Below are 25,968 nucleotides of genomic sequence, written 5' to 3' on the forward strand. Positions count from 1 at the left end.
ATCCTTAAAGAAATGCGTTTTAAAATAATAATAATAATAATATCCCGCAAGAAACATTTACCGAAACTTTATCCCTTAATTAATTACCGGCGATGTATAAAGCAAAGATGGGCCGATGCTCGCGGGGAAACACTACCCTTTCATCACAGGAACTTCATAAAAGACAACGAACTTGCGCGCTTGCATCGGAACCCAGTGTCTCGAATATAAAAGTGAAGTATAATGATATCTGTAGAGGAAGAATGTGTGACAAAAGAAAAGTAAAACATGCGTATAATCAAGGCCACCAAAAATAGGTCTATCTTTCGGTGGTCTTGGTATAATGCTGTATGCGCCGCGACTCATGAAACTTTAACCACGGCCCGGTGGTGGCCTGTCTTATATAGCTGCCAGAAGCACGGTTATGGCTAACTTTAACCAGAAATAAAATAAAAACTACTGTAGCTAGAGGGTTGCAATTTGGTATGTTTAATGATTGTAATGTGGATGATCAACATATCAATTTACAGCCCTCTAACCTCCGTGGTTTTTAAGATCTGAGGGCGGACAGGAAAAATGCGAACGGACAGGCAAAGCCGGCACAATAGTTTTCGTTTCAGAAAACAAAAAAATTGTTTACTATTAAATACGAGCGTTTTCAGTTACAGCCAGGCAGAATCTCGCACTTCAGATTATTACAGAAGAGATAGATTAAAAAATTTCTGATTGACCAGGGCGAAGGTGAATCTAAATTTTAGGTGAATTAGACTTATGGCAAGAAATGTATTTAGGTTCATCGAACGCTGTCGTTATACCACAAGGAATTTTTCAAGTAAATTATTTTTTCATTATTGTTTCTTGTTGGCATAAGAACTATCCTGTCTCCGGCTAGAAATTTTCCTCCGTTTATCATAATAATTATGGCCTTATTTTGTTGTAAATGTGAATTCATTGCTGATGCGTATTGTTACAAAACTCCTAGTCTGACTATCAGATTCTAGAATTTTCCTATTTCAAACATTTATTTTTAAAAGTAAGAAGGTTAGAGATGCACTGTTGTTTATTTCCTTCCCGCTTATTCTTATTATTCAGTTTTTGCCATGTTTTGGACTAGCAATGACCAGATAATAATTTGCGATTGCCTGCTCGGATCACGGAAGACACTGACCTGTCCATCTTTAGGTCACATGTATGGCAACCATCATGTCGACTTTTTGTGTATCCCATGACTAAGAATATTCTAGATTTTAGATGATAAGAAGGCTGTGAAGAACAATTGTACCTCTCTATTTGTAAGGGGGATGGATGGATGTTGTGAGGGCATGAAAATTACACATGTGCAGAAGAGTAGTGATCAGGGGAAGGAGACAGATGTCGGGTATCTTAGAAGAGGTTTAAAAACAGTGCGAATCAGAACGAAGACAAGGATCCGGAATCAAGCTTATCTTACAGAAGACTTCTGCTTACGTCGTGAGGAAAGTTTGAAAGTGGACAGAGTGGAGCTGGAAAAGTCTCGCGGTAGAATAGATGGCAATGCAATTTGGCGATTGCCTTGGATGTTGGAACGGTAATAGTCTATTTCAGAGTAATTGCGAACTTTGATGATGAAGAGAGATTTGTCTGATTAAATGAAAACTAAAGAGGGACTGTGACCCGTTCTCACAAAAGATCTAGAATAAGTGTTGCTTCATGTTGATGTGAATGGAACGACGATGGAAATCAGTGAACAAACGAGTTATGTAAGTGGAAGGTTCTTGATGCAATATGATATGATATAAATGCGAAGTGAAATGGACGTTGGTTGCAAAATCGAAATTCAGTGGTAATGGAGGTATTGGTAATGGTATTGGAAAGACGGGTGAAAGAATTTGAAAGTGCTTGCATAATGAAACAACTGAAATCAGACGTTAGCAAGAGGATAAGAGCTTGAGAATAAACTGAAGATAGAGAGACTTATGGGTCTTAACACGGATTTTAAAACATCGGCGTGGGTTGATGAACACCGGTATTTAGCAATTAGCAGATGAGAGGAGAGGTTAATTTTCGAGTGTAAGAGCGGTTAGGTGAGGAATACTGGGGAAACGAAGATTGAAATGTGTAGAGGTACCCTTGAGTGAGACAAGTCTTCTGTATGGAAATGAAATGTGGATAAAGAGTAAAAGAAATAAGGAAAAATTTCTGAGATGAATGATCTTCACGGCAGGCGCAGAGGACCTAGTTCACTCAGTTCAAAAAAACGAAAACCTTTTGGGAACAACGTAAATTGAATAATTAGCTAGTTATAATTTTTCTCAGGAAATGTGATGGGGTTTCCTTTGGGCAAGATGTCTCTTGTTCTTTAAGCTATTATATTCTAAGCAAACGTATGAGCAATCACAAATGATGGACGAAAAGATGAACTAGGAATTGCGTGGATCTCTCATTTTCTTCATTTTAACCACAAAACTCATTTGCTGTTTAGAAATGATCACCCAACAGTCGACCAGAGATTTACTTTGTCTGTTTAGATTTAGTGTACCGCATGAAATAGAACATTAATTTTGATATTTACGTTGATTTCTTGTCACTATCTCCGATGTGCGTGTTTTATTTTTTATATCTATTGCAACAAAGGAAGAGTATAAGAGTTTTTCATAGTAAAATGAACACCTTTTCCTTTTGTCTTCAGTTTCGTATTTCGTAAACTGAGGAACAATGTCAGGAAGATTTCAGTCGGTAGAGGTGACAAGTTGATGGTATACATGGACCACCTTAAAACCTAGTTCTTTGACCAAGAAAGCATTTGCGCAAGGGCCCAACCTTGCTTTATCACAAAAGATAGCATTGACCCAGCAGTGCTTAACTAAGTTTCCCTTAAAATGGATAAATGCGAATGTTATGAGCTGGTCATATGTGCTGTCATCCCAAGCTACATAATTATCACTTCTTGACAGAAAGTCAGAAATGCCCAACCTTTTTACCCTAATGCGATGAGGGCAGTTCACCAAGCTAAGGAACCCCAAGACTTTCACAGAAGCTTCAGGAAATTTACAGATTACGTGAAATGGTGAGAGGAAATCATACATATATCTAGGTCCTAGGCTGTAAGAATAATTTTAAAATAAATACTACCAAGATACTTCAAGAAAGGCTGAAGTGGAAGGAAGTATGCCATTGTATGAAGTATTCTTACACACACACACACACACACACACACACACACACACACACATATATATATATATATATATATATATATATATATATATATATATATATATATATATATATATATATATATATATATATATATATATATATATATATATATATATATATATATATATATATATATATATATACAGTATATATGTGTGTGTATGTGTGTGTAGGACAGGCAACCAAATGGCCGTCCAGTGTCCAAAACCCAAGAAAACTTTAAGAAGACACCAAATGGGCAAAGCGAATTTTCTTTGAAAAATAAACTTTCTGTTTCATCAAGATTGACCATATGTACGCAGTACACAAGTAAAGTTTTAGCGAATGAAAGCATCTTTAGGAATTCAACGCTGACGCAATTCACATTGAATCTTGGTATGTCTAATCGCTCCCCTTTTCATTTATTTATTTATTTATTTATTTATTTATTTGTAGAAAATTGATATAGGTGTGATGATACGTGGTCCTGTCAAACCAATTCTGTATCGCACAACAACCAGCGCTCGTGAACTAAGATGGCCTAACGACGTTGTTCCAGTAGTGACACATTTGAGTCTAACTGGTCATTTGACAAATGACACGGCTTCTTTCCTATTTGTGGACCTGACTAAAATTAAGAATTGATACTTGCCATGGAACAGAGTGACCCGAATTTTTCCTGTTTTTACATTCAATAACTTCGTAAGATAAAATACTGAAAGTCTTTTTTAGCCGTTTTAAAATCTGCTACTTTAACGAACCTATTGTCACCCTGGAGATTCATAATCAGGTTTTCAGTAACCAATGCTTTCATCCACAATAGATGTTAGCCAATGACAAATTCCCCGCAGAGGGTTAGTGCGGGACTCTGTAGGCATTACTTAAGGATATTTGCAGCGTGCCTTAGGCCCCTAGCTGCAACCTCTTTCATTCCTTTTACTGCACCTCCTTTCATATTCTTTCGTCCATCTTACTTTCCACCCTCTCCCAACAATTGATTCTTAGTGCAACTGCGAGATTTTCCTCCTGTTACGCCTTTTAAACTTTTCCTGTCAATTTCCGTTTCAGCGCTGAGTGACCTCATTGGTCCCAGTGCTTGTCCTTTGGCCTAAATTCTATATTCAATTCAATTCAGTTCAGTGACAAATTGAAGACTCAGCCATGCAAGCTTTCTAGCCTGTTTCTTAGTAATGATATCGAGTGGACAAAATGTCTTTCCTTTTCTGCATTATCTAATGTCTGTCAGTTTGTCATGGCTGCAATGGTCTTCTTTTATTTTGTGTCGACGCTGTGCTTAGCTAAAAGGTAGGTAGATGAAACTGGCCTCGCAGTGGAGTCCGTAATGAAGAAATGTAACATACCTTATTTAGTGTGAAGCTTCAACAGGATTATCTTGGTCATTGTATAAAAAGTAATTTTCGTAGTTTCGATCATGCAGGTAACATTGTTAGTATGAATATTTACGTTTTGTCCTTTCGATCATTTTTTCTAAGCTTGTACAATGTTTCTAAAAATAAGCTTCGTTTTCATAAGGTATTTCTAATTTTGTGGAAAATATATAAATTCAAGAATATCGTCGCTTTACAGTTGCTTTGGCGCATTCAGATAGAATTTGTAATGGAAATGAGGCTTGACAACGTAATTCAGAATGTCGTAATACTGGTCAGTCATCACGCATGTTAATTAATGCCAACTCAACTCAATATTGTATTAGGAAATATCTACGAGAGGTGAAGTTGCGCTTGTCTCGTTCTTCTTTCTGACATTTTTTCAAGGCTGCGCATCAGAATTCACTCGATTACTGCTACGAAAAGATAAAATGCTTTAGAGTTTAGATACTATCGACCTTCCGAACTTCGATTCATTTTTTATCCTTGTCAGTTTTTGGGTGAATTTGGCGTCACAGTGAGGAAGCATGCGTGTAAAATAATCCTATTTTTAGTTTTCTGTAAAAGAATACTATTATGCCTGCTTTGTCTGTCTGTCCGCACTTTATTCTGACCGCACTTTTTTCCTGCCGCACTTTTTCTGTCAGCCCTCAGATCTTAAAAACTACTGAGGCTAAAGGGCTGCAGATTGGTATGTTGATCATCCACCCTCCAGTCATCAAACATACTAAATTGCAGCCCTCTAGCCTCAGCAGTTTTCATTTGATTTAAGCTTAAAGTTAGCCATACTCCTGCTTCTAGCAAAGATATAGGATAGGCCACCACCGGGCCGTGGTTAAAGTTTCATGGGTCGCGGCTCATACAGCATTATATCGAGACCACCGAAAGATAGATCTGTTTTCGGTAGCCTTGATTATACGCTGTACAGAAAACTCGATTGCTCCCAAGAAACTTCGGCGCATTTTTTACTTGTTTTAATTAGTAAATGTCAGCAAGCCTGGAGACTTGACTGTTTGATTTTAAGACATACGGCGGGCATTAACACCGTCGGCCATCATAGCCGCCAATACCGTCAGGAATTTTAGGAAGTTTGGTCAGAGAATTCTTGGGAGAAATCGAGGTAGATTGAGGTAAACACGGATAATGTCGACAACACTAATCGGGTTTCCAAATCCCACAATTTTCTGTAGAAATCCTAAGTCTTTGAATCGCAGGGGTACCTTACTCTCTCCCCTTTTGCTTGCACGCACTGGACCTCTTTGCCTGATTTCGTTTTTCTCGGGGAGGTGTCTCGCTCCTTCTTCTTCATCCCCTCGCTTCTTCTTTTTTACGTATTATTAATATTATTATTATTTAGTTTGCTAAGCCTGAGCTAGACAAGAACACTAAAGTTCTCGTTCAATCGGTCTTTGTATTAGAAAATTTTGAATACATTAGCAAAGATTCAGGGTTAGCAGTATGGATGTGAATTTAATATTTTTTATGTGACAATTTTTATTTCGTTCAAGAATTTGCTGGACATCGCATCTAAATCTTACGTACTTTAAGTATATTTCATTAAAATTGTCCATAAATATAGATTAAACTGATCATATCGTAATCATGTTAGCATTTATAAAATGTAGCTCAAGACAAAACGTTCACTGAGAAAAAACCAAGAGTAATGAAAAAAACATATGGAAAATTTATATCATGATCTCAACGGAAATTCAGAAAGTTATTCCTTTGGTTCAAGGAGCCAGTGTTCGGTCACTGACCATAATATAACAACGAAATCGTTGATGATATTTCATAGAAATAGATTATTATGAGAGAAAAAGCATACTGCTGGGATACGAGAGCCAAGCACTTTACTTTGCATTATAATGTAAAAAGAACAGGAAAACGAGGAATTGCAAATCTTTAAAATGTATTCATGCAATGCTTCACACTATTACGACCAAAACTGGCTGGACCAAAGCAAAAAATCTCCGGAAAACTGAGAAAACCACCACATGATTTATCACCTTCCATTGTCTTCTTTATTTTCTGGAGGGGAAAAAGGCCTATGGTAAATTTACATAACACTGCCATGAAAAGGATTTGGCGCCGCGCAAAGTGTCTTCACTTCTGCTGTATTTTGCTGCAATGATCAGAGTATTTACGATTTATTCGTAGCTGTAAAGAGGCGACCGTGTGGCCGATATTCTCACACCTTGGGGTTGTCAACGCTTTCCACAATCCACGGGCGTGAGTTCTCTTCTTGTTGAGTCCCTCAAGAACCTTTCCTTTTACTTATATATATTTATTTATTTGTTTAATTATTTGTTTATTCGTGATACCCTTTGTTATTTGTTTTGTAGAGATCTACTTTAGTTTTTGCTAAACACTTGTAAATTGCGTTATAAACGATTGGCAGGAAAATTACTCTCTAATTTTAGCACAGAAGGAAATGAAAGGTTCATGTCCATGAAGGTATATAAAAAATTCATGTGCAATGCGGACAAAATTTCCTTTAATGGGATTTTCTGAATAACGTGTAGCTATAAGAAATGTCATAATTAGCTTTTTTTTAATCGTACAGTGTAAGATGTTCCTTGATACTCTTAGACACTGGGCTTGAAAGTGCTTTCATTGTACCTATGTTAGGGATGAGCATCTTCAAACTGAGTATTGAATGTAAACAAGAGAGCTGCAGTGGGCAGTTCAAGAGATGATACTATTTTTTAGTTTCCTGTAGAAGAAAATTATTGTGCCGGCTTTGTCTGTCCGTCCGCACTTTTTCTGTCCGCCCTCAGATCTTAAAAACTACGGAGGCTAGAGGGCTGCAAATTGGTATGTTGATCATCCACCCTCCAATCATCAAACATACCAAATTGCAGCCCTCTAGCCTCAATAGTTTTTATTTTATTTAAGGTTAAATTTAGCCATAATCGTGCTTTCTGGCAATGATATAGGATAGGCCACCATCGGGCCGTGGTTAAATTTTCATGGGTCGCGGTTCATACAGCCTTCTACCGAGACCACCAAAAAACAGATGTATTTTTGGTGGCCTTGATTATACGCTGTAGCGGCTGTACAGAAAACTCGATTGCACCGAAGGAACTCCGGCGCATTTTTTACTTGTTTTTCTGAGGGGATAGTTTTCTAATCCTTCCGAAGATTTATATTGTCTGTCAGGGGATATCGGAAAAGATGGCAGATTTGCAAACAATTGCCAGAGAGAAAGAGAAAGAAACATCCTGTTGCTGACAGACTCTCTCTCTCTCTCTCTCTCTCTCTCTCTCTCTCTCTCTCTCTCTCTCTCTCTCTCTCTTTAAAAAAAAATAATTTATTGCACGAAAGATCAGCCTCTGGCTTCTGAATGTTTGGATAAAAATCTAGTTCTACATTCAATGTTGCTCTTGTTTGTTAAGCCACCTGGAAAGGCATTAGTTTGAGCTAGCAAGCACTGACAGTGGTGTTCACAGTTGCTTCGGTCATGTAAAAGAGAACTCCACTTTCGCACAAATGCAACGAATATACCGACTTGAATTTTAGCGTAATCTACAAATGCAGCTCAATTCATTTATCCGCAAAAAGCAGAGATTATAATTTCCTTCTGCCTGATCAAGCACTACAAACATTGAAATCTCCATGTGGCGACCATTTGAAAAGTGTATCGATGAAAAACATGACCCAATAAAGAAAAGTATTCTTCAAGATGTGATATGATTAGTGTGTCTTGCAAGATGGCCTGTTGCCACGTTACGGAATAGGTTCATGAGATACACGCGTCAGTCTAGAAACACGCCAGATTTTCTCGCAATCTCAACTTGGTGAAAAATCATTCCTCATGCAGCCCCATCCTTATACAAAAGTAGCGGGCGAAGCAGTTTGCTTACCGTAGATTTGCTCTTTCGTGTTTCCTCTTTCGTCGAAACTAGCAGAAATTTTATAGCAAAGAATATGTAAGCATAATCATTCGAGTAAATGACTATAACTTTGTGGCTCTACCGATATGATTGAGAGTTGTTTCTCTAACAACTACACGTTCCGTAATGGGGATTGCACGGTGTCAGGGTCGTTGCCACAACAAAATGTACTCATTCCAGTATGTTATGTAAGGAAAACATATGGGATGTCAACAGTTTTAAATGTGTAAGCTTTTGTCTGTCTTCTTTTATTTCCACACACAAACCCCCCACCCGCCCCCCTACACTCAGATGGACATGAGTCACGTACCGTCTTGTAGATGGATCGAGAGACAGAGAAAGAGAGAGAGAGAGATGTCCTCTTATTGGTGAGCAGAAGTCGTGCCTCCTTCCTCGAACACTCGCCAGACAGCAGCGTGCAAAATGTGCGAGCGTTCGTGTCTCTCTGAGACCCAGTTCCAGGACGGCAGTCCATATCAAAGGCTGCTTCGATGGTGGGCGAATAGGGGCGGTTCTTCGGTGGCGTCCGCCCGCCCCTCCCCGTGTCCAGTGGCGCACGAAGCACCTCCACTGCAAGGCACTAGCAACTTGTTAGCACGAATATTATGAGTTGTGAAGTATTATGATATACGCACATTAATGATGACACATTGAAGACAGCTCACCAGAAGCAGTTTCATTTTTTTCTTAGAAGTGCTAAATACGCCTTTCAACACAAGCCAAGGGAAATGAATATCCGTTTAGGTCATCTGTATGAAGCAGCTAAGAATGAACTCGCTTATAAATTAGAGTAGTCAGAGAAAAATATATTCAGTTAAGGAATGAGCGGTTCAGTGAGCGTTAGAAACGCCCGAAAAGACTCATAAAAAAAATAGCGACCCCGACTAGGGACTGAGGCAAGAAAAAAAAGTTAATATGTACATTTAGAATAACGATCACATCCATGCAACTTCCAGCGGACTCCTCTAGTGCTTTCTTTCTCCTTGTTACAGCAACGCCTTGAAAAAATGTAGCAAGCACTAGCAATAACAATAACAGCTTCATTGCTCAGTACACCTTATGATATTTTTAAAAGGTTATGAAGGTTATGTAATGTATGATTGATAAGAAGGAATCATAATGGAGGTTTACCTTTATATATGTCTGAACTCCCAAATATGTAGATGATTAATTTGAGCATTTACGAGTAAGTGTAATGGAAAATTATGGTGATAAGAGAAAGAAAAGGCGAATAGTAGAATGAATTAAGCAAGGAAGGAAGCAGGTGCTTTGCAGAGACTATGGGAGAGAAGAGGAGTGTTAGCAGAAGCAAAGAATGGAATGCAAGATATTACTACTGTGTCAACTTTTCGAAAGTCGTCAACTAAAGGGTGAATGGGGCAGTGACTGTGGTGTTGTTTTTCTATAAACCTACCCCTATAAGAGGAAATGGCTTATTATTTACATTAGTCCAAATACTTTCACGAATCAGTCCTTTCTGTTCTTCATTCGTCCAGAACAACATTCATTGCTCAGTCATCCACCATTTCAGGTACCATCTTGGTCTCTACCTTGCTGACATTTATTTATTTTCAGTTTTCTCCTTTTAAAATTAGTTTCAGTACTCTTAGCGGTCTCAGCAGCTTTTCTTTACAATGTCTCATCCACACCCGACCCAATTCATAACTCCATTGTTTATCCCAAGAATTTCACCCTGCACCTTTCTTTTCTCCTGTATCTCTCATAGCTCTAAAGACTAACGCTGGCATGAGACTCCTTTAACACTAAACCAGTCACTCTCCCGTCTTCACATTCTTACACATAGTACACTTTCATTTAGAAAAATTGTAACCACTCAATATTTCATATTCAGTTTATCAGTGCCACCACATAAACGAAGCGCATGAACGCAATAAAGGAGTTTCAGAAGAGGTCGACTTTTTAATCTTAAAATTAAAACAAGTAGAAAATGCCCCGATGTTTCTTCGCCGCAATCGAGTTTTCTGTACAGCGTATAATCAAGGCCAGCGAAAATAGATCTATCTTTCAGTGGTCTCGGTATAATGTTTATGAACCGCGGCCCATGGAACTTTAACCACGGCCCGGTGGTGGCTAGCCTATATCGTTGCCAGAAGCACGATTATGGCTAACTTTAACCTTAAATAAAATAAAAACCACTGAGGCTAGAAGGCTGCGATTTGGTATGTTTGATGATTGGAGGGTGGATGATCAATCAATCAACATACCAATTTGCAACCCTCAAGCCTCAGTAGTTTTTAAGATCTGAGGGCGGACAGAAAAAGTGCGGACAGCAAAAAGTGCGGACGGACAGACAAAGCCGGCACAGTAGTTTCTTTTACAGAAAACTAAAAAGAGAGAAAGTTTTAATATATCAAGGTTTGTCACTTCCGCCAGAGAAGCTGGGGGAAGATTGTTTGCTTGTCAGCAAGTGTCCTTAAAAGTAATTGGTGGATGTAAGAAAATGTTTTTTGAGGTGTTAGTTGCTTAGATTTTTGTTCGGATCAGGGTCCGGATACGGATCTAGAATATTTTAATTTCAATTGATCTTGTCTTTGTATATATAAATACGCGTTTCAGGATATCAGTTTAATATAGGCAAATTGAAAACTGGTACATTTTCTTGGCGGAGTTTATGAGTTCTCTCAACTTGCAAGATTTTATGTTTCGAACAACTGAACAGATCTGGTAGATCAAAAAATGTTCTTCGGGTTTGCGTTCGTAACGACGTGCCATACCTTAATGATCAGTAGTCACTCCGGGAAGTTTTTTTGTTTTTTTTAGAGAAAGGTCATAGGGTTCTAGGAAACCTGACGTAACTCAGTTAAAAGATAGACGGTGAAAAGAAACGATGGGGGGAATAAATTGCAGAGTTCAAAATTTCCCATGGTATACATAATTTTACTCTTAATTTTATCATGTATGACAATGAAAGCCGTACGGGGAAATGCTCCGTGATGCAGTAGACCATTTGCAAATAAGATTAAAGAAAAGAAGTTATTTCAGCAACCGAGCAGCATTTCCAAATTCTTCTAGTTAGACTTGGATAGACCAGATCTTCACATTTTAAGCAGTACATGTACATAAAGATTTTCCTTTCATTTTACTTCAAGATCATCAGAATATTTTAAGAGTTGTGAGGCACAAAGATATGGACGACATTTGTCTGTATTTTTGTACTAAATTTTGACTTCCCACTTCGGAAACTGTGCAACTGGTCAGATTCTCCTCAGTCACTTAAAAATTAAACAGATTAAGAAAGAGCATCAACTCCAAATAAACGAAACGAAGAAAAAACATACACAAAAAGATACAAAACAGTTTCTTACAGTTTTCAGAATATTTATTCTCTCTCTCTCTCTCTCTCTCTCTCTCTCTCTCTCTCTCTCTCGTAATTATTTTTACATTTAGTGTGTCTGTCTTTGCTTGATTTATCTAAGCCCTTTTACCAAATTATTCATGCACCTTTCATTCATTTACACGCAAGTTTCGGGGGCGTGTTGCAGGGCGAGTACTACAACCGTTTGATGTCCCGGTATAATTGCTTGTTTGCAAGTTGTTGAGAGATATAGCCTGATACCAAAGATAAGGCTGCAAATTGCGTGGACAAAGCTTAATGATGATTGATCACGGATTAGGATTTATGTCGCCCTTCTTATCTTGGATAATTTCTTCCTGTATCCTCTTTTATTTGGAAAATAATCAAAAGAAACATGTACTTTTAGTTATTCATGCTGCCGAAGGGAAGTAATTCGGCAAATATATATACTGTATGTATGTATATATATATGCATATATATTATTATATATATATATTATATATATATATTTCTATATATATATATATATATATATATATATATATATATATATATATATATATATATATATATATATATATATATATATATATATATATATATATATATATATATATATATATATATATATATATATATATACACCTACATAGATGAACGAGTATTTTTATTTTATGTACTACTCGCTATAACTCCCCGAAACGATTTCACTTTTTTAATTAGAAAAAACTTCGAAGCTGAATTGTTGAATCTCCCATAGGTATTTCTACGCAATACATTTGTTTTTTATTCCTAAAAGCGAAACGCCCTTTACGAAGAACTAACTGAGAGTCGGTCAGTATGGAATCTGTGTTTGTCGGACACAAAACTATCCGCTACATCGCCGACGGGGAGTTTTCGTTCTTAATTGACATCTTTAAGAAAGCTAAAGGTACCCATACGAGGGTTTATCAAGCCAAATCTCTAAGAAACCACTTAGTTTTCTGTAAAGGGAAACGATTGTGCCGGCTTTGTCTGTCCGTCCGCACTTTATTCTGTCCGCACTTTTCTGTCCTCCCTCAGACCTTGAAAACTACTGAGGCTAGAGGGCTGCAAATTCATATGTTGATCATCCACCCTCCAATCGTCAAATATACCAAATTGCAGCCCTTTGGCCTCAATAGTTTTTATTTTATTTAAGGTTAAAGTTAGCCATAATCGTGCTTCTAACAACGACATAGTTTCATGGATCGCGGCTCATACAGCATTATACCGAAACCACCGAAAGACAGAGCTATTTTCGATGGCCTTGATTATAAGCTGTTGCGGCTGTACGGAAAACTCGATTGCCCCGAGGAAACTTCGGCGTATTTTTTACTTTTTCTTAATCCAAGAGAAGCCTTTACCCTTGCTATACAATGTTTTCCTGAGGTCACCTGAGGGAACACTCGGATGGTCCTTGTAGAATTTTGAATACGTAGTTCCCACTTTTATTGGCACGAATAGAAACATGTAAATTTTGTAAGGGCTATCTAAAGGATGGAGAAGAGGAGCTGCCCAATTCCTCATCCCTCTTCATATAAAAAGGCTAACTTTTCGATTCATAGGTCGCAGTAAATGTCGCACATGTTATTAGAAGATATTTTGTTTATCGCTTCATCAGTGTCTACTGTTACTCAAGGAAAATCGACGGTAGAGTGCAACAAGGAAAATAGCTATTAGATAGCTGTGAAAAAAATGTTTTTGAAAACTTAAGGAGGTTGATTAATGAAGCCAGAAATTTTGTCTTTAGTAACTGTTGTGACCGGTGCGTTCTCTCTCTTTAAACCACACATTCAGTTATTATTATTATTATTATTATTATTATTATTATTATTATTATATGAAACCTATTCACATGGAACAAGCACACAGGGGCCATTGACTTGAAACTCAAGCTTCCCAAGAATGTTGGTTTCATCCTCCCACCGCAGATCCCACACTGCAGCAGTAACTGATCATGATACAGAACCAGTGACTTTTCACCGCCCTGGGGGAGACGCGAACCCGCGACGTCTGAGCGGCATGCCATGGCGCTAGCTACCCTACCAGCGTTCCGGTGTAAGTAATACTGTTATACTTTTATGGAAACAAATAAAAAAAATGGTAGCTCCTGTTATATCCATGCTTCGAACTTGATGTCGCAATGAAGTTCATTTTGTAAAATAGTGGTTTTGATTTACTGATAAAGTAAATAAGCATCACAAGTAATGATGTATCATGTTAAGCATTCGGTTGCGATGAGCGTAGACGTTGCGATAATCATTTGTAATGGTTGTGCCTTATTGGTCAGTTTTATTGAAGGAAATTCGATACTTCCTTTGTGCAGAAGCTCTCTGGATTCGACGCTGATATTCCCAAGGTCTAATGAAAACATCTTGCGGATTCCGGTTCGCTTCTCTTAATACGTTCTCTTTCTTTTGTCTTTTTATCACGCTCAGATTAAAATGGGCTGCAAGGGGGAAATATATTACAAAATAAGCTATAAGCCGGTTCTTCTCTCTTGACCTGTGAACACTGTCGCCTACTATTTGACTACGAAGCCTGACCAACTAGTCATTTCAATTACACGTAAGCAAGCGCACATATACACACTTACATATGTATGTATACACACACACACACACACACACACACATATATATATATATATATATATATATATATATATATATATATATATATATATATATATATATATATATATATTACTCTTCTCTTTTCTCCGACTCCACCTAATGCTGGTGCGCATTCACAATTCGGTGGACACGGGGGGGCGGGCTGGCAGTCCTGGCCGGGGTCGAACCACGGACCTTTTGGTTTCTTGTGTTATTACACGAAGTAAATTTAGATAACAGTTGTAGAATTCCCTAGATCTAAATTCCTCAGGAAACATCACTGGCTTTAGACCGGACATCTGCCCAGCAAAATACGTACACAAAATAAAAATTCTGACTGAATGCAACAAGCATCCGGTAAAAATTCTTGAACGTTTATGTAAAGGAAAGTAACAGCGAAAAGGTGGTTGTTTTGTAAGTGGTATAGCCTCTATCAAAGTCAGGAAATTGATCGAAGGAATATATTAGTTTTACAGGATTGTCGATTAGGATTACTATCGATGAATTTGTGCCCAGTCAGTAAAACTGTAAATATCGTCATCCCGCATACTTTAAGAAACCTGTTATATTTATTTACAAAAAAAAAAAGTTACTCATTTCATTCAAAACAATATGTCAGCTATGAAAAGAAACAAGTAAAATATGCGCCTAAGTTTCTTCGGCGCAATCGAGTTTTCTGTACAGCCGCTACAGCGTATAATCAAGGCCACCGAAAGCAGATCTATCTTTCAGTGGTCTCGGTATAATGCTGTATAGACCGCGGCCCTTGAAACTTTAACAACAGCCTGGTGGTGGCCTATCCTATATTGCTGCCAGAGGCACGATTATGGCTAACTTTAACCTTAAATGAAATAAAAACTACTGAGGCTATAGGGCTGTAATTTAACATACCAATTTGCAGCCCTCTAGCCCCAGTAGTTTTTAAGATCTGAAAGCGGACAGAATAAAGTGCCGACGAACAGACAAAGCCGGCACAATAGTTTTCTTTTACAGAAAACTAAAAAATGGGGCCATCGAAAGCTGGAGTGAAGTAGATATTAGACGTCTTACCACTCTTGGAAATATATGCATAAAACATGCACATACACAAGTACACAGCGCGCTGGGCGAGGAAATAAATAGGATATCACCTACGTGTAACTCCCGCTGTTTTCTTTCGCAAGATATTATGTAATTCTCAAATAAACATCGCTATGGGAATGTCAAACAAACATCAACAAAAGAAAAAAATCACCTTGGCAAATTTACCATAGAGGAACCAAGAGGAAATGGGAAACAATATGCAGACATTCTCACAGACAAACAACAGTGCAATCTCTCTCTCTCTCTCTCTCTCTCTCTCTCTCTCTCTCTCTCTCTCTCTCTCTCTCTCTCTCTCTCTCTCTCCAGAAATTAGAATTAAAGTGGCACACCCACCTGAATTTCCACCGGTTTGCCTCTATTTCTTGTTGATTTCTACCTATTGATTCAGCTTAATCTGCTTTCATGCAATAACTATTCAGCTGTTTGAAAGAATTCCCTTAACTTCTTCGTTTTCTGGAACCTTATTCCACTACTTAACGTAGTTTTAGATCGGAATATGATTGTTTGGGTATTAATGGTAGTAGTAGTAATAGTAGTAACAGTAGCGTTGGTGGTAGCCGTGGTGGTAGCAACCTAAAAATGTATAATTAGAAAATTTTGATGACGTGGGTCACGAGACATAGCGGCGGCCATATTGAATTTTTTCTGAAAACCAAAAAGATCTACAGAACGACTAATGGAATATCCAGGATTAATAGAGTACTCTATTAATCCTGGGAATACCCTTCATACAGTATTTTCCGTGTAACATTATCGTTTAGACATGCGGACAAATGAAAGCTGAATATTCGATATCGTTCCGTGTACAAAGTGTACATGTTCACTGAATTTTAATTCTTCTTATTAACAAACAGATGGGATGATTTAAATACATTTTCAAGATATAAAGGCAAGAATAATTAAGTAGAAGAAGAAATGGATATGCGGTGGAGAAGAGCAGCCTATGAGAGAAATGCCTATAAGCAATTACGCGACACCAACATGAAAAAAAAAATTAAACAGAGCTCACGAATACGTAGAAGAGTAGAAAAGAACAGAGAACAAGGAAGTTGCGATGGAAATAAATAGACATTTAACGAGCAAGCGAGAAAAGAGATAATAAAAGCACGGAGATGAAACTTTATCTACCTAATTGCTTGCAAGCAGGCTGGCCAGTACTTCGCAAACATACCCATCAGTCAGAATTGAAAAGTGTGATAAATATATACTACTGTGTAAGATCGATAAAATATCATATGAACAAGTTTAGTAATAAAAACAAAGAGTGAAAGCACAGAAAGATCACCAAGAACGAAAGAGGCAGATAAAATTATTGGCGAGATGACTTACTAATACTTAGAGAAAATCAAATCGTGGTAATGATGACGTCAGCAATCAGACCGATAGAAAAAAACGCGAATCAAAACTGACTCATGCAGAACAAAAACATCTAGAAATTATGATTCGAGTACTTTAAATGACTGAAATAGGGAAGACTTCCCACATTTACCCCCATTGCATACGTTTAATTGTTATGAGAATTCGTCCATTTCCTCTCAAGAAAAAAACATACACCAGCCACAAAAAAAAAAAAAAAGCCAACCGATCAATGTCAGAGCTGCCGTATTTTACCAAAACTACAGTGACATCGGAAAATAAGAAATTCTTCGTTTTAGTTTTCTGTTCAAGAAAACTATTGTGCCGGCTTTGTCTGTCCGTCCGCACTTTTTCTGTCCACCCCCAGATCTTAAAAACTACTGAGGCTAGAGGGCTGCAAATTGGTATGGTGATCATCCACCCTCCAATCTTACCAAATTGCAGCCTTCTAGCCTCAGTAGATTTTATTTGATTTCAGGTTAAAGTTAGCCATAATCGTGCATCTGGCAACGAAATAGGACAGGCCACCACTTGGCCATGGTTAAAAGTTCATAGGCCGCGGCTCATGTAGCATTATACCGAGACCACCGAAAGATAGATCTGTTTTCGGTGGCCTTGATTATACGCTGTACAGAAAACTCGATTTTGCCCAAGAAACTTCGGCGCATTTTTTACTTGTTTATTTTGAGCGTCAAGCTTCAACGAAGTAATTGGCGTGTGAAGGGGTAATGATTGCAGCATCGTCACAAGAGTTAACCAACCGCGACCAAGGTCGGCGATATACGGTATAAGCGCCCAGGCCGCTAGATCTAAAGGAAGGCGAGTCCCTAAGGACTCCTGAGGTCCCTGATCTTGTTAATAGGTTAATAGCAACCAATATTTTGGCGCCCGGGATACCACTAATTTCAAGCTTTAGTCCTAAATTGCAGACGCTCGTTAACTTTTTCTGCCGTCAAAATCGATTCTCTATCTCGTTCCCATGTTCCTACGGATAGATTATGCGTCACGGCCTTCGGAATAATAACTTTACCTGTCACGCTTGTTTTACAAGCCGATGCAACAAATAGCATGGAAGAAAAATGAACGTCTTTACCGGCTAAGTCCTTTTAAGCATTAATGACTTTCGTTCTCAGAGGATGCGTCGAGCTATAATGAAATTGTATTGGGCCCTACACTTTGCTTTCTCTCTCACTTCGAGAGGAGAAGATCTAATTAACATATTCTCGAAACGACGTGTCTATCACACTGGCTATCAGATAGTTCTTTTCCTCGGAGCCAGCCCTAATGCTATCTGTATTCATAAGTATTCATTTCCTCACTCTTATAAATAAATGAGATGCACTTGAATTGGTGATATGCGTGTAATTCTTACAATTTTTTTAGGAGGGGGCCAGATGCCAGTCAACGATGTTTTATACAAACGAAATCGAGAAGGACTCTCTTAATATCATGAATTTTACCAAGACACAAGTCCTACCCCTCAGCACATACAGTACAAATTGCTGATATGATCTTTTGCTCGATTTCAAGGCCACAGTTTTTACGATTGTTATCTTATCTTTATCGCTCGGATACTTACAAGTTCAGTTCAGGGTTTGTTTTAATGCGCTGATAATTCTGTTCGCTTTTTGCTTTATGATTACTTGCCATTCGTCTCTTGTACCAATCAATCACGTTAGCAGTTTGCAGATTCTTCAAGCACAAGCACGTGTAGAAATGCAGTTCTGCTATATTGTCTAGAAAGAGAATTTTACAACAGATGATTTTTCCTCAATGCAGTGCTGCTTAACTGATTATATTTCAAGAACAGCACTTTGAACAAATCATAAACTATAGGGATAACGAATGTCTTATCATTTAAGCCTTCTAAAAGGCTGTCAGGCAGATTAACTAACAGTTTCATATATATACAGTATATATATTTCTGTTGTGCGCGCGTGTGTGTGTGTGTCCGTTTAAATACATTCGAACCATATTTTTAGTGGAGATTTTAGTTAACACACGTTGCTAAATATAATGTTCTCTGTATTCGGTAATATCAACTCCTTTCCTGAACGTCATTACAGCTTAGCTTAAGAGTTCGAATATAAGACCTAGTATAATGTAAAGCTAGTGACAAGAGCCTTTATTCCTTTCAGATTTGAATCTGTTTATTTTTCCTAACCTTGAGAACGTTAGTTGACATAAATCCATCCCGAAGGCGATGCCTCCTAATTTTAGTTAGCATAATTTTACAGGTGTACCAATGAATTTGGCTTCGGTTTTCACTAAGAGCCGAAAGCTTGTGGCCATGGCAGTGCTCAGGTTAGAATGTGAAGGGCTGTGACGCATCTCATCAGAATCTGTGATATTAAGCCTCAAGTGTTTAATATATTCTGTAATATGTCCCAATAGAGGGGAGAGAACTTGAAGAGGTTGTTAATCCTGCCTTGAAGGGATAATACTCGGCAAATTAATTAAAGCCAATATACACGTCATTCCGAGGGTAGGACGAAGAGGATATTTCACGTGGAAATGTTATCACGATCCTACAGGTATTTATGTAATAAGTAAGTCGACTTTTCAAGGAAAATGTCGCCCACTCCGTCCTTTCCCCCTTGTGTCAACGGAAGCATTACGTGGAGTGTCTCCTATCGATCAGTTAGCTGACAGTTTCCTTTTTATAACTTTTTTCCTGTGATCAGCAGCTTACGTCAACCATTTTTCATCAATGGAAGTGTACCACTAGACATAAAAACCAGATTTTCTCACAGCTTTGTTTTGATGGTCATTTGAAAGACTATTTTTTCAAGAATAAAGTCGGGTTCCAGCAAACAAAATGTTTATGACGCCAAAGGTCATTGACTGTACAGATAAGACAAAGTAATTAATCTTTCATCGATAATCTCATAGCAGAGACCAGACTCCAATCATTTGCAATTCAGTGTTTTGAAATTAGGCCACAGCAAGTGGCATTTAATTATTGAGTAAATTCTGGTACTCTCGAAAGCTGAAACGGCTAGGACAGTTCAGCGGGTCTCAGCCTGGGGGTCGTGAACCCCTGGGGGGTCATTTGGGGTTTCCCAGGGGGTCACAAAAGGTTCGGGAGATTATAATTTATTTTCATATATTTGGATTAGCCAGTTGGGCTTTTACCAGTTTGGTGAGTGCAACTTGCTATCTTAACTTTTGACAAGGTTCACCATTTCAAAATTTATTATAGGGGTTACGGTAATATCCTGAAGAGTCTTTGGGTGTCATAGGATGAAAAAGGTTGAGAACACTGGGCTAGGTCTTCCTGTCGACTATCATGATGCGGAATTACATTTTCGATATAAACTATAAAAAAAAAAATCTTGAAAATGGTTGGTAGCACCGACATTTGTCGTATCCAGACACTTTTTTTTAGCAATCTTTATGACCTAGCATTGCTAGCAATTGTTTGAACATTATTGTACGAAATGATAATTAAGAAAAAATGGCTCTTCAGCAAATCATCTTGAATCCTTTTGAAACAGGATTTCGTATTAATTTCAAACCCAAGAGGGCGCCGCAGTCCTTTTAGTAGGCCTTCCAGTTTGGTCCAGTAGGACCATCGGTAAACTTTCGGCTGAAACATTTTCGACCAGTAACATTACACAAACGGCTCTATCTATTGGCACAAACACGGTAGCAAAAAGCATACCATCTCTTCAAACTGTACACACAAACTTTTCTTGATAAATATCGGACCAAGTGAAAACAAGTAAAAATACAACGAAGTTTCTTCGGCGCAATCGAGTTTTCTGTACAGCCGTTACAGCGTATAATCAAGGCCACCGCAACTGTATATATCTTTCAGTGGTCTCGGTATAATGCTGTATGAGTCGCGGCCCATGAAACATTAACCACGGCCCGGTGGTGGCCTATATCGTTGACAGAAGCATGATTACGACTAACTTTAACCTTAAATAAAGTAAAAACTATTGAGGATAGAGGGCTGCAATTTGGTATGGTTAATGATTGGAGGGTGGATAATCAATACCAACTTACAGCCCTCTAGCCTTGGTAGTTCTTAAGATCTGAGGGCGGACAGAAAAAAGTGCGGACGGACAGACAAAGCCGGCACAATAGTTTTCGTGTTAGAAAACTAAAAGACAGCCTTTATTTCATAGTTAACCTTGAAAGAAAATTTTACTTTGGTTGTTTTTACCACAGCAGCGGTTAAAATTGATGCAACAGATCTTCTACCATTCCTAGGAACCTGTACAACAGTTTCTTTGTTATCGTTTGGTGACAATGCACATATCAAGGAAATGAAATGGCTGCTCTTTGTATTCTGAATGATATATAGGTAACTGGCACTGTTCTGATGTACATCACCCGTTAAAAAAAATGTGTGCATGAAGTAGAATTAGTCTGTACAGGAAAAATCAACTCTGTACTTTGAACTTAAAAAAAAAAAAGCTCGCTGTTACTTATTTTATGCTCTTCAGAAGAGACAAAAGCCTTCCTACGATTCACATTATAACATCATGTCACCGACACACCACGTCACATCAAAGTATGTGAGTATACAAGGCACGGCTGATGGGACGGTGACGTGACGTGATGTGTCGGTGACGTGATGGTATAATGTGAATCAGCCTTAACCCGCTCTGTTCATCTTGACGTACTCCACTGACGAACCCGGACCCATTTATGTTATCATAAGCGTAGAGAAACATCACTTAACTTTGGGTCCACATTAGGCATCAATCCACAAAGCCAAGTACAGTGCCGTATAGAGAAAGCCCCTGGCATTCAATCATAAACGTCTGTAAATATTATTCGAGAAGTGATAAAACGACGAACTACAACGCACTGATTCACGGAAAACTCATGGGCGAATCCGATAAGATATTGAATTAACTTATTGGACTGCAAATTACTCCCGTTTTGCCAGAAATACTCCAGTACACACAAAAGCCACCCAAAGCTATTAACGTCATCAGCAGTTTTGCCAACCATTACATAAATGTGGTCGATCTCTCGTAAATCCATATTAAAACAAATCCATCTTGTATAAAAGACACACAAAGACTTTACAGTTTTAAGATGCCTTTTCTTCGTCATGTTTTCTTGAAATAAAACTAGCTGATATAAGGTACATTCTGGAAGGTAAGGTGAGGGGACAAACTTAATAAAAGAGTTGCAGTCCTTCCTTGTGTCTTACAAAACAATCTTCAAAATCAATTATAATACTTGAAGAAGTAGAATTTGCAAGAATTGTTAAAAGAGCGGACAAGATAATAAAACAAATAGACGGAAGCTTGTAGGAACAAGTAAATGAATAGAGAGAGAGAGAGAGAGAGAGAGAGAGAGAGAGAGAGAGAGAGAGAGAGAGAGAGAGAGAGAGAGAGAGAGAGAGAGAGAGAATTAAATGGAAAATGTATCAGATTCTGCTATTCCCTCAAGACTTCGTGAAACACTTTTGAGATACACGGTAGGAAAAGCATAACGTAAGGAGGAGGGGCTATATGCTGACGTGAAAGGAGGAGGAGTAAACCTCGGGAAACATTGTTGAGGAATGAAAAATTAGAGTAAGAATTAAGTTTACACCTGAATGGAGACTTTTTACTCAGGAAACTTCATGTTTTCCTGATAGATGGAATGATAAGATTGCACTGAACATGGAAAAATTACACGGTGATGAAAACACGAGAAAGAAAATTAAGATGCAGACCTAGTGAGATAAGTATAAAATAAGGGAGTCATGCTTTGGAGAGCCGTTGCATTTTTGGCATCCCGAATTACTACTACTGACCTACTTACCGAACAGCTGATTGCATAGTTTTGTATTGCGTAATGCCTATTTACCCGGAGAGATAAATAAAGACAGCTACATTGACTCTAGTCAGGAGAGGAGAGCTTTCTTGCACAGTGCAACAATTCCATTGCGATTGACATCCTATAACTACGAAAAGTTAGGGTTCAGCTTTAAGTCTGCATCGCACCGGACTTCATGAGAGCCTTTGGTACGAACAGTTTTATTTATTGAATTAAGATATACCTAAGATATCTAGTAGCCATGAGTTGATTCATCTCACACACGACCCACATAGGCCTAGGTATATTTTTCAGACTGCTTATGCCATGGGTTCCTGTATCGTTTAGAATATTGTTGTTTGTGACAAAATGGGTTTTCGTGTTCCCCCAACTATACTGGCTAATCAACAATTCGGGGGACCCTCAGCAAATATGGAGAACGGGTTTTTTTTCGGTTTGGAAAACAGATAGCTAAAAAAAACAAGAGAAGTTCAGAGGCTTCCATAGGAAGGGAATGATTCAAATGTAGGCTATATTCAGTAACATTCATAAGGACAGAAAAAGATTAAAAATATGGGCCATGGCAAAAGGCCTGGTAGTTGATGAATACATCCTAACCTAACATTGGTGTTTAACCTAGGCTTTTATCCAGTACTATTTCACTAGGATGAGGAGTGATACACAAACAGTATATTCATCATGTAGCCTACATCAAGAAACATTTTATTGGTGTGATGGATAATGATGCAGAAATTCAAGCCTAACTTTACATAGGCCTAGTGTGCCAATTTTTTTTTAGAATATTTTCTGTGTTTTATTAAGACTGTGTTTGTGTTGACATCTTTGTATCTTTTTCTTAATTAGGACACTTGCCATTAACCAATGATGGATACTTTATTAATTTTGTTTGTTTTGTGGTTAGTCATATCAGTACTGTACAGTACAGTAATTCCTTTTAGGCCTCGTAGTCAGTCTCACCAAATGGCTTAAAATATCTAGAAATTTAACCTGGGGGATGTTTTTTGAATTTTTATTTGTTAAATTTGTCACTGAATTGTTATGTGAGAGTTGAAGATTATAGATTGCATAAGTATGATTTTCTGGAGCAAGCACTTACTTTGGGCAAAAGGTTATCAACGACTCCTTAAGAAGTAAAAGAGAGCTAACAAAGACATTGGAAAGATCAGGTGGGGCTTAGAAAAATTAGGAATCCTTTCTGTAATCACTAGATATTTTTACACTGCATATTTATAAATTGCCCTTCACATGCCTCAATAAAAAAACCATCAGTCACCATCACTGTTGGTATAATTTGATGCTCTGTTGAAGAGAAATTAGATTGTCATAGTATATAGAGTTGCCTGTATAGTTCTGCCTGACAAATTGATTTCTTACCAAACACATTAATCTCATATTTCTGACTGCTTAGCTTGTGCTTTTTTGCAGTTTTGACCATTACTATTGTTGTGGCAAACTTTATGTGTTTGTTTGTCCCATGCTCCTATGTTTGACAGTTATGGGACACTGCATTGATGCTGAAAAAGTATATGCTTTGTGTGTGTAATCACAAAAATTCCAAGGAGCAAATTCATGAGGAAAAAAACATGTAAATACAGCATTAGTAATTAAGGAGTACATCCTTCATAACTTTCCCTAAGCTAGCCAAATTTATGGGGTTTTCTCTTACCTGACTTCCTCCTCTTAACTTTCCTTATGCATACTACTTACCTCAAGCTTTTGAGGATGCTTTTGTAACTTTGGAAAGTTTGAATAATTCAGTGGGATTTTTTAGCTGTGACTAATGAACTGTCTGCAAGAAGGTCATTCATGACTATTACCTGCCCATTTTCTTGAATTATTGGTTCATAGTAACCTTTAATGTTCTCAAGTATTTTCCACTTACTTTGGAACAATAAGACGGAGGTTTTTAGCATCCAGGGAGGGTTATACTTTAAGTATGAAGAGCATTTGAAGTAAAATGTTATGATCATAAACCTTTTGTAATAATTGATGTTTCCCATTTGATCTTATTCAAAAGAGAGCAGTTCTCACACTGAATCTCAGCGAGTGAAAAGTGTGAAAAGTCTAAAAATATGTTTAAACTGGAAAACAAGAAAATTTGATGTTTTCATATGCTGAAAAGATAATGAAACAGTTATGGAAAACATGAAACCATAATGTGGGTGAAGAAAACAATATAAAAATATACCATGAAGGCTCCATATTCACTTAGATGGTCATCAAGTAGATCAGAGAATGTGGTATTAAAAGGAGAAAAAAGAATAGGACCTGTTTTGAAAGGGTTGGGAGACAGTGCAGCAAGAGATTAGTTTGTTACTTTAGTGAGTGAAAACTGTTGAGTAATTTGTGCGTAATACATACAAACATCCCATACAGTTGAGAGCACTATTGTCTTGACTTCATTTGCTGAGACTCACAATGCTTTTTGATGATGTAGTGTGCAGATGGCTTCCTCAGTTGGAGGATACTCACTGATGAGAAGTACATAGTTCATCCTGACTTGGGTATTACATATTTTCTCAGTTAATTACTGTGTATGCATACAAGTACTGTAGAATAGCTAAAGTACTGATTTATAAATTTTGCATTGATATCAATTTTTAAAAAACTGCACATTTTTTATTTTGTTTTGACAGTCAATATATAACCTGTATCAACCTAAAGATGAGTATGCTGATGTGGGGAGCCAGAGTTTCCAGAACTCACACTAGTTTAAGGCAGAGGTAAGTTTCTTCTCAAATGATTTGTTAGTTTTGTATACCAATTTATATTTAGGTCTGAATATGAATAACAGCATTATGTGAACATTTTTTATCATTTTTGTGTGTGCCCAGTGTCTAAAAGATCAAATCAAGAGGTAGATTTTGATTGTCTCAGTTTTTCAAAAACTGTAGAGTACTCCTATTTTCTTTAGATGTGTGTTTATCAGGGTAATAAGAAATAGAAATACCACAAAGTTAGACAAATTGGACATTTAATCCTGAAACTGTATGCTGTGTTTTGTATGGTGAGTCAGTCTGTCTCTTACATTTAAGTATTTATACATGGAAAGGTCTTCTTAGCTCCATGTTAAACAACCAAAAGTTTACTATAGGCCCCATGAGCAGTGAGATGCATCAGTTTCATCATCTTACAAATGGGATTCATTGAGGCAAGTGGGTGGTAAGGAGTTTACAGAAGTGTATATTTGACAATTATCTTAAATCTTGTTACCCTTGGTCACGAAGCAAAATACTGTATCTCCATACTGTACTTATCAAGAAAAATCACTTGGACGTTAGACTTGAGATATGTTGGGAAAAGTTTTTCATGATAAAAACAGATAGTACAGAGTTTGTCCCCTTCATAATGA

At 37.7% G+C, this 25,968-nt stretch overlaps 2 protein-coding genes across 5 annotated transcripts in view; one reads left to right on the plus strand and one right to left on the minus strand.

Moving 5' to 3' along the window:
• The window catches only part of LOC136854023 (uncharacterized), a 40,799-nt gene extending 31,921 nt beyond the window's left edge, over window positions 1-8,878 (minus strand). Inside the window, exon 1 of the mRNA XM_067130015.1 lies at window positions 8,748-8,878. The gene's annotated coding sequence lies outside the window, so the exon portion shown is untranslated. The remainder of the gene's footprint in view (window positions 1-8,747) is intronic.
• LOC136854030 (mitochondrial potassium channel ATP-binding subunit) overlaps window positions 1-25,968 on the plus strand; it is a 90,141-nt gene that overhangs the window by 39,399 nt on the left and 24,774 nt on the right. For 2 of the 4 annotated variants that reach the window (XM_067130029.1, XM_067130030.1), the window contains exon 2: window positions 25,253-25,339. In XM_067130029.1, coding sequence (XP_066986130.1) covers window positions 25,281-25,339 — 59 coding nt within the window. In that variant the 5' untranslated portion in view covers window positions 25,253-25,280. Of the gene's footprint in view, window positions 1-18,815; window positions 18,862-22,459; window positions 22,805-25,252; window positions 25,340-25,968 lie in introns of those variants that run through there. The other 2 variants (XM_067130031.1, XM_067130028.1) reach the window with 2 other exon arrangements.

The sequence above is a fragment of the Macrobrachium rosenbergii genome, chromosome 28, assembly GCF_040412425.1.
Source record: "Macrobrachium rosenbergii isolate ZJJX-2024 chromosome 28, ASM4041242v1, whole genome shotgun sequence".
Classification (NCBI taxonomy): Eukaryota; Metazoa; Arthropoda; class Malacostraca; order Decapoda; family Palaemonidae; genus Macrobrachium; species Macrobrachium rosenbergii.